Source organism: Anarrhichthys ocellatus, unplaced genomic scaffold (assembly GCF_004355925.1).
Source record: "Anarrhichthys ocellatus isolate YVR2014 unplaced genomic scaffold, GSC_Weel_1.0 scaffold51, whole genome shotgun sequence".
NCBI classification, from domain to species: domain Eukaryota; kingdom Metazoa; phylum Chordata; class Actinopteri; order Perciformes; family Anarhichadidae; genus Anarrhichthys; species Anarrhichthys ocellatus.
In genome coordinates, this window is record NW_022280081.1 from 2649887 (window position 1) to 2659561 (window position 9675).

Below are 9675 nucleotides of genomic sequence, written 5' to 3' on the forward strand. Positions count from 1 at the left end.
TAGGCAGATCGACGGTGTGAGTCCCGTGGCTCGACACCGGAGGGCTGGTAGCTTGACGGCGTGATGTCCCGTGGCTCGTCACCGGAGAGCTGGCAGCTTGACGGCGTGTGTAGTCCGTTAACACAACGGAGGGGCAGAGCGGCGGTGTGTAGTCCGTTAACACCACGGAGGGCAGAGCAGCGGTGAGTAGTCCGTAAACACAAAGGAGGGCACGGGGGATTCCTGGACCGACAGACACCGGAGGCAGGCGCTCGAGGCAGAAGATGCAACGGGGTTGAAGCGGGTGAAAGACGGTACGACCTGACAACCCCAGACTGTAGGGCCAGAGTTTATATAGTGCCAGGGTAATCGTTAGTGGGACCTGAGTCTGGTGTGTCAGCCTGCAGGAGGTGATTAGCTGAAGTAGCTGCAGCTGTGTGGCCATGGGAGGCGTCTGGTCTGACAGGGATCCTGACACAACGGTGGGTACTGATAATAGCCATGTTTGTTGTTTAAGTTCATTATGATGATTTTTTTTGGAGTTAGTATCTACTTTCATTGGAAACGAGTTGGCAACACTTCGGTGTTTTTTTCTCCGGTTAAATACATTTTTAAATGTGGTGTACTCTTCCTGTTTTCTCCACTGTTACTTACCCAAGCTTTAAGTATGTCCATTCTATGCTACTTTATACTTATACTACAATTCAGAGGGAAATGTACGTTTTACTTCACTATATTTCTTTGACACCTATACTAGTTACATTTAACATAACACAAAAACATGAGATGTGATATATATGATATGTACTATACTATACTACTAGTCTACCCAGTAGTATACAAAGTATCTAAAATTGGCTCCACACTGATGTACTACAACATTAACATGCTCTTGTGTATGCATAAGTGACAACAACAGAATCAAATATAATATTCTATAATAACACTGCAAAAGGAGCCATCCTGCACTACGAGTCATTTTGATTTTAATACTTTAAGTACATTTTGCTTCTGTACACATCTGTACTTTAACGTAAGCCCACTTTTTAATTCAGGGCTTTTACTTTTACAATGTAGACTCAGACCATGGTATTTCTACTTTAATTATAGGTAAAGCGTCTAAGAACTTCTTCCCCCACTGTCCTCTTGGTAAGTTTCTAATACGACAGTGTGAACATGAACCATGGACCAGACGAAATAGCAACATGACATTTTTTATTCGCAGGTCAAGTGAGCCACAGATGTGAAACCAACCCTAACTGTCAAATAATGACACAACTTTGAGTTAAATTCACCAAAAGCTGACAACACCCATCGCTCAGCCGGTTCAAGGCAAAACCTGCGTCCCATGTACGTCCTCCCACTGCCCATTCAAGCCCATGTTTCAACAGTTTGTCAACGGCTGTTCTCACGTGGCAAGGTTTCGCCCGCAGCCACTTTCTCTCACGAGTGCTCCAAACACAAACAGCGTCTGGCTGTGAGCCATTCTGAGGGGAGTGAGGAATCCAGCTCGGTACTTCACACCAGAGGTAGGCAAACACAGGAGGAGTGTAAAAAGGCTCAGACTCATTGCAGAGTAAACATGCCGGGAGAGAGTGAAAAAAAAAGAAGTCCAAAAGAGGAGGGTGACCTCGTTGACTGCCGCTGAGACGGTCACTGGGGTACTGGAGGCATTTTTCACCTCTTTGTTCTTTTTTTTTTTTCTCTCTTCTTCTTCTTCTACCCCCTCGCTGAAAGGGAAGTTGTGTCGTAAATAACAGTAGCATTCATTCACAGTGGAGGCCCATTGTGTGTGCTGTGAATGGGCCGCATTATGAGAGGAGAAATAAATATAAGACGAAGAAGAATAGCTGCTGCCGTCAATTTTCCTGTGACTGTCATGGCCTCTCTTGTGATGGCCAAATGGGTTTTACATTTACAGGCTTTCAAACTGTTTTTTGTCTGTTGACTGTCTAAACCTGTTAGATTGTTGACCTGCTGAAAACTCCTCTATTTGGACGCAGCTGTAAAGCTTTCATGGATCTTTTTCACACAACATGAGCTGCCACTGTGTTTGAGCCTGAATGACTCTTTTATGAGTGAGGGCGGAGCTTTTTTATATGTATAAGCATGTTGTATTACAGTGTTGCTAATATTGCAATGAGTGCTGATAATTCAAAATCACTGTTTGTCAACTTTACATTACAAAACATTACGCTTCTTCGTAAAGACTTGTGGAGCTAACATCAGGAGAGTACCTTATTACATCCTTAGCTTATGACATTCTTGGCTTTACAGGAACTCTGTTTTTTGTCTGAAACGCCAGGTGACAGCCAGGTCACTTTTACACTGTGATCTGTAGGCTTTAACGTCTATCTTTATCTTTTGAACCGTTTTTTGTTGCTGAATCAGTTTGACATCCTGGATGCATCCTTCAAACGCATGTTGTAGACCCTTCAGAGAATAGTTCTTCAGAGAGGGAAGTTAGTGACAGTGTGGGCTCCACGGTGGTTCTGACACCTTGATGGAGTAGCAGTGGGGGCCGGGACTTTGCAAAGGCTCAATTATATGTTATCATTTTACAAAATGATCTTGTACAATTTAGCTATGCCAGGCAAAGTGTTGTTGTACACATGCTATTCAATAACAAGTGTTTAACTGTATTAAGAATTAATTGGATTGATTTTGTATGTACATATGCTGTATTGATTTAACCATCCTGCCCTAGTTGGAACTGAAGCAATAAGCTACAAATCAAATTCACATTATCGGTGTTGTGTGGCATTAAGATCATAATGATCTCAAATCATAGCATGTCAGGTTGAAAACAAAACAAATTACACATTCTCATGATCAGGGTTATGGCGTCTAAAATGACTACCGACGTTGGATGTTTTGGGTCACCACAAACGAATGTTGAAACTGTCAATTCACCAAACAAAAAAACGAACTTGCGGCGCAGGTTTTCACCTTGTTGTTTTCACCAATAAAACCACTTGTTTGCCCGCTGACTCATGTCAGATGTAACCTTGTTCAGCTGCTCCTGCCTTCATCCAACTATCACCATTTACAGAATGTGATACCACATGTGCACCGTGCTGTGCTGAGCCACGCTCTTGAACAAGCACACACATGCAGAGCGCCTGGATGGGTTTCAGGCTTGTTACACTTTCCTTAAACTTTCCTCTCCCTCTCATTTGGCAACCTTGAAATTTCCCTCAAACCTATTACGATAAAGATTAACCCTCTTCAGAACAACCATATGACTGTAATATCAAAAACTTTGAACATTCTTTACGGAAGAAAAAAAAAAGATTCAAACCTCTTGAAGGTGTCGTCGGGGTCTCTTTGACAGGCGACAGGCTCCAGACAGGAGGATACAGACGGGCTGTTGAGGGTCTCTTCGTACCCAGGAGAGAGGAGAGGTGAGGCCCTCAGCTGCTCCACCAGGCCCAGGACAAACCTCCACAGCGAAGTACTCCGCTGGTCCTCCCGCTGGCAGAAGTGGGAGGCCAGGCAGCGCGGTGCCAGCCCGACCGCCAGCCCTGCCTTCGAGATGGGCCACACCACCTCGGTGCACAGGGCGGTCTTCCCGGCGCCAGGGCCCCCCATCACCAGCAGCCCTGGCGGCTGCCCCGGCACGGAGCGGGTGTCCAGGCAGCGTCGCAGCTTGTCCAGGGCCCATTCCCGGCAGTAGAAACGCCGGCCCTGGAGCAAGCTGGAAAATCCGCTGCTACTCATTTGTTCCCGGGCGTCTGACTTCCAGGGGACAACTCAGTGCTCTTTACTCCCTGTCCCATGCTCCTCCAGTAATCGTACTCCCAACTTTTAGGTAGATCTGCAGCTGGTGACACCTCTGGTTTTGTGACAGCTCTGGGTATTTCCTCACACTGACGGTTCCTGAAAGTGTTGCATCAGGCGATCATTATCAGTGGCTGTCCTTCCCCCTGCAGGCCTTAAGGCATAATTCTGACAAGAAGAGGAGTCAGGGAAAGGTTGAGTCAGCTAATGGATCACCTCTTCGGTGTCTTGATTTGGATTTGTCAGGATCTTTTTGTTGCACGGTTCGAAGCACCAAAGCGAAGAGGAGGATCCGTGGCTGCCAGCGTTGAGCGTGCCTCTCCTGGAGTTCGTGGAGCTATTCAGTGAGAAATCAGAAAGAGGGAAAAGGAATGAGTCAAGAGAGGAACTGACAGCATGTTTTTCACAGAAATAATGACACTGTATCTCACCCCTCCCCTGATGACGGAGTCGTCCTCCGTCTTCTAATGACAGCTACAGTCTTCCCTCCTCTCAGTTTCATCGATCCAAAACTGCAGCCTTAGCATGAAATTCACTTTTACTTTCTCATGCCCTCAGCTCTTTTACAACCCTCACACCGCCCTCTCTCCATCTCTCTTTCTATCCATCTCTCACGCTCTCCGGTTTTTCCTGTTTGGGGTTTATTTGACTCCTCCCTCGGCATGTCAGAACATGCAGAGCAGAGCAGAGCAGAGCAGAGAGAGAGAGAGAGAGAGAGAGAGAGACACTCATGTGGCCATGAGCGATTCAACAGTTGACAGGTGGGAGGGGTTACCTGGGGTCAAGGTTCAGTCACAGGGCAACACTACACCAAGTGGCAGCTGCCAGTGCTGCAGAATGAAGCCAACGCAGCATTGCCAAAAACTGCAGTTCAACAAATGGCCATTTGAAGCTGGCTTCAAAAGCAAGTTAATCCCCATAGACCCCCATATTAAAATGCCCAACTTCACAGCAAATTTAAACATGTTTATAGCCTGGTCTCGAAAGCTAATATCCCCAGTCGTGAAAACTGTGCCGTTTAAATTAAATCAAGGTTTAAAGTTAGGCATAATTGAGGGCGTGACCGCTCTCCAGACAAGGAATGTCAAAGGCTTCTGTGACAAAATTAAAGAGTGCTCCGCATTTAAAGTCAGTGACTAATCAAACACCAGCTGCTACACTGAACTGAATCTGTCTGATTTAAACTGTGATTTAACACTTGATGGAACTGAGCAGAAAAGAAAGCCTCACTGCTGTGCATTTCCTATAGCCTGATGACAGTGTCAGTCAGAGAACCTAATGGGAGCAGAATATTCTCCTACAGGCAGACGACACATGTTGAACACTTAACACCGTCAGCCGACGGATGCCAATATACTGACAATGAACTGGGAAATGAAGAGATGTGTGGTTTTAGCAGGCCACCGAAGACTTGACACCGAGCAGTGAAGTTGTCTACATTCTTGGCATTACTTGTGGTATTTACAAAGCTCTCTAAACCGTGTAGCTTGTAAAGATGTGGGTGGAGCAAACCAAAGCCTGGAGCAGCATCTTTACAGCGCTTCACAGCCATGCTGTGTATGCAGAAAACCAAAATCAAGTCAATTTGATTTATATAGCTCAAACAGGCCCCAGACCAAATAGGAAGCATCGCATATTTTACTGTATTTATTTTAATTGTATAGTTAAAAGACACCGCTTCCTGGTTTCACAGCACAAATGTGTCTGAATTTAACAAATAGTCAGAAGTTCAGTGTTGGAAAACCACTTATTTAGACTTCTAGAGGCTACTTTGTTTCCGTTTCCATTTAAGTCAGATGGAATTAATTCATGTTCTGTAGTGATCTTTACTTTCAGTCTGCCGCCCTGCTGTTGTGGCAATACTTTCCCCTGTCTGACCCAGATGTTTTGGGGGCACATGCGCACATTAAATAGCCAATAAGAAACCTCGCTTGTATAGCCAAGAAAGAGGCATTCTCCAGGACACATCTAGATGGAGGAATAAGGTTTCTCTTACCCTCTACCCCCATTTACAGAAACCCTGGCTTCTTGTTCACATGACTTTTATGAGATCAGCTTACTAAAGAAAGCAGACTGTAACCTGGTTACTTAAGTGCATGTAAAGGAAGTTGCTATGCAACCAGTGAAGACACTGTACAAAAAGTATCCGGGAGGATGGCTAAACCGTTTTCAGTCGAGAAATGGTTACACCACCTAACTGCCTCTAAAACTATAAATTGCGGGGGGGTTTCTTTCACATTTATTTGTGTACGGCTTAAAGAAATTGTTCCACATTTTGGGAAATACACTGACCTCTACTTGCTTTTTAGCCAAACTCAGATGAGAAGATTGATACCACTGTCATGTCTGTACAATAATTATGAAGCTGGAGCAAGCAGCTGGTTAGCTTAGCATAAAGAGGGAAAACAGGGGGGGGACAGCTAGCCTGAATGCGTCCAGAGGTGATCAAATTCACCTTCCAGCCCCTCTACAGACCACTAACCATCTTGTTACATCTTGTTTGTTCAGTCTGTGCAAAAACAGAAGTGGCTCTAGCTCAGGCATGGGCAAACTACTGCCCGTTGGGCTTTTTAATCCAACCCGTCAAATATTGGTACAAAATTGTCCAAACTATAATAAAGACTAGGGCTGAGCAGTATACCGGTTTTAATTTCCCGTAGGATATGAATTCTTCACACACCATTATATCAGTGCATAGCCGGACAGCACAACTGCTGTCTGGTTTCAACAGGCAGCTAAATGTTTTGTTTGCTGCTGTTTCACAGTGGTCAGCGCTAGTTCTCTTATATGTATTGAGAGGGAACTCTAGTCATGGTCATAACTTTATAACACAACAATTAACAACCCACAACTAACGCTCTTTAACAGAGAAAAACACAACAGCACACAACAGTCTGTAACACATAAACAATTTGTAACACTAATAATTGTACATTTATATAATTTCACCGCCGAACTGCATGCTGGGTACAGCTCGCGAGCGAGCCTGCTTGCTAGCACAACAGTCTGCTAACAGCTTGGAGAGGCTCCGTCGCTCCAGTTACGTTACATTAGAGAACAGAACAGAGCGATGCAGGATGAACAAAGACAGACCGGAGATGCACCGATAGAGTTTGACACATATGCAACGCTGATTACCGTGTAATATGTGTGGTATTTGTTATAAATGTACATTGGTGCAAAGAGGTGATAAGAAGCTGTACAGGGAGGGGCTTAGGGCCCAGGGGAATGTAGGTGAAGGAAACAGGAAGAGACGGAAGACACGCCACACAAACAGCTGTTCACCGCTCTTCACGATCCTGTAAACCAGTGATTCTCAACTGGTGGTTCGTCACGGACCCGTTTTCAGTTGGTCGCGGGCCTTTGCTTTATGCAGCGGAGTTATTCGCGCTCCTTTCCAGCATGTACGGCACTTGTTCAGCGGTGCAGGAAAAACACCGACCAATGCGTTGTAAATCACGTCACGTGATGCAGTTTAGCCAATAAAACAAGGGTATTCTGACACGTTTCCTGACGCCAGTGAGATGTACCCACACCGTGACACAGGGGGAGAGACAAGGACAGACATTACAAAGACATTACTCTGATAATGTTAGATGTGACAGTCAAATATGTGTATGATCCGGTCAAAGAATCAAACTGCTAAAAAGACTACAGTTATTAACCTTTACACTAAAAACACTGTGTCAAAAAATGACTATTTAATAAGTAAGTGCACGACATTAATGCGATTTAAAAAAAAAAATACCATGTAAGATCCCAGCTAACTGATGAACACCTCAGATCTGTTCTGAGAATTGCCACAACCAAACTGACACCAAACGTTGACGCACTGGTTAAAAAGGGTGACCAACAACACTGTTCCTACTGAAATTAAATGCAAGTTACTTTTTAGGTCATAGCTTTTACTTGTAATTCATATTAGGTCACACAAACACTCTCCATTCATCTGCTACTGGCCCGGCCCGTCTGTCAAATTTTAAAACTCAATGTGGCCCCCAAGCCAAAAAGTTTGCCCACCCCTGCTCTAGCTCCATACTTCATATTCACAGGAAAGGACAAAATGGATGAACTGTCGTTCGTCAACAATAAAAAGTTAGAGCACAACCCTCCCCCCCCAAAAACGCATAATAGGAAGGGTATTTAAACAAATATTGAACTATGCCTATAAATGACTAGTAATTGCAGTTGGTTGCAGACCATTGTTGTTTTCAACTACAATGGCCGACGTGAAACGCGAATGGCCCTACTGTAGAAACCTGCCGATTGGCTCTGAAGAGGACCTGCCATAGATGTACAAAGAGAACTGGTTAGCGTTGGAGGCGGGGATTTGTTCATTGAGATAGTTGCTCAGTAGGGCATGAAATATAAAGTTCTGCTAAAAATTGCCAGATCTTGTAGAGAGCCCATAGAGCTAAATCACCATAGCGTTTCCTTCAAACCCTGCATCCCAGCACTCGGTCCAGCGTAGTTCTCGGGCTCATTCACATTAGTGCATTTTACAACTCTAATGATTTAAACAAGGGGGATTCAACAGTTAGCACTGGAAAGATGATTCACCTCAAAACAAAATGTACTCCAAGTTTACAAATATCTATTTCCCAAAGCAAGTCTATGGGAAAAGTCTATGTGGGCCCAATGGCATCACGTGACGGACCCTGAAGTTGTAATTAAACGGTTTGACCACTGTGTCAAATTCGCGTCAAACTCCGGCACTCTTCCCGGGGACCTGGTACACACTCGTTATGTAGGTATAAACGACTCATTGGATGACAAAAACACAATGATTCAAATTTTCAGGAGATTATTCACAAAAGAAAACATCTTAAATATAATATTATATATGTTTGCCAATAGATCCCCCTAAATGTAAGACACTTTACGTAAATTAAGATATGTATATTGCATTTATAGGTTTTAAAATTATTTTTAATCACTAGCCTATGAAAAAAAACAAAATATCACGGACTCTGTTGTTTCCAGCATGAACTATTAGTTTAGTGTGTCCTGCTGTGAACATTACAGCCAATCAGCTCCCTCGCTGTGACCATTCGTCTCGCTGTCGGGCTCTACAGGTGTCTGCTTCCTCACCAACAATGAGATGACTAGTCCCTACAGGTGTAACGTTACACCCGAATCTACGAAACTAACGTGTGTCTTTTAACCGACTCGCGTTAATCACGCGCGAGTGTTCGACGCCAATGTAAACAAAAACAAAAAAGCACACAAAACAAATAGTCCACTTTGTCTGCTTGTTTGAACAGACGGGTGGATGGTCTTACCTTACACACACGCGTGCCCCATCTCGGTCTCCCTCCTTAACCGACAAAAGTGCCGCTTCGCTGGGTTATAATCACGTGTGTCCGCTCCCACAATCCTCCACACCATCACGTTAAAGGTGAAGCAGAATAGATGTACATTTCAGAGTATCACTTTGTCCGTCTCTTTCTTCCTCCTCTCAGGGGGAGGGCTGCTCTCTCTCTGCCGCGGTGCGCACTGTCAAAAAGGATGTTTGAGAGGAAGAACGAAAATGAAACGGTCGCTAAAGAGACATCCCCTGCAGTCTGGTTTCACACCGACATAATACACTGGACTACACATTCGTCTTGGTTTTACTGCAAGAGCCTAAACATGTCAGATGAAGTCAATGGTATGACTCGATGAATTGTTGGAGATAACGAATTGACAAGAAATTGACTTATGCGGTAAAATGTATAAGATAATAGGCTAAATCAAAATTAGGAGGTAGTCAGTCAGTTAAGACTTTTTTAAAGTCAACAGTAGGAGGTACAAAGTCAAAATATATATATATATATATTTTGTTAAATCTCCTAAATCTCCTGATTATGCCAAGTTATGTCATACTTGTTACAAAGTATATTAATATTTTACTTAGAATCTTAAAATTTGTATCTT

General features: G+C 44.0%; 1 protein-coding gene across 3 annotated transcripts in view; it reads right to left on the reverse strand.

Moving 5' to 3' along the window:
* The window catches only part of ankrd50l (ankyrin repeat domain 50-like), an 18992-nt gene extending 9739 nt beyond the window's left edge, over nt 1–9253 (reverse strand). Inside the window, exons 1-2 of one of the 3 annotated variants that reach the window (XM_031870116.1) lie at nt 9042–9253; nt 3281–4096 (exon numbers count right to left, since the gene is read on the reverse strand). In XM_031870116.1, the coding sequence (XP_031725976.1) occupies nt 3281–3699 (419 nt within the window). In that variant the 5' untranslated portion in view covers nt 3700–4096; nt 9042–9253. Of the gene's footprint in view, nt 1–3280; nt 4097–4190; nt 4989–9041 lie in introns of those variants that run through there. The other 2 variants (XM_031870114.1, XM_031870117.1) reach the window with 2 other exon arrangements.
* Between the last annotated feature and the right edge of the window lie 422 nt (nt 9254–9675).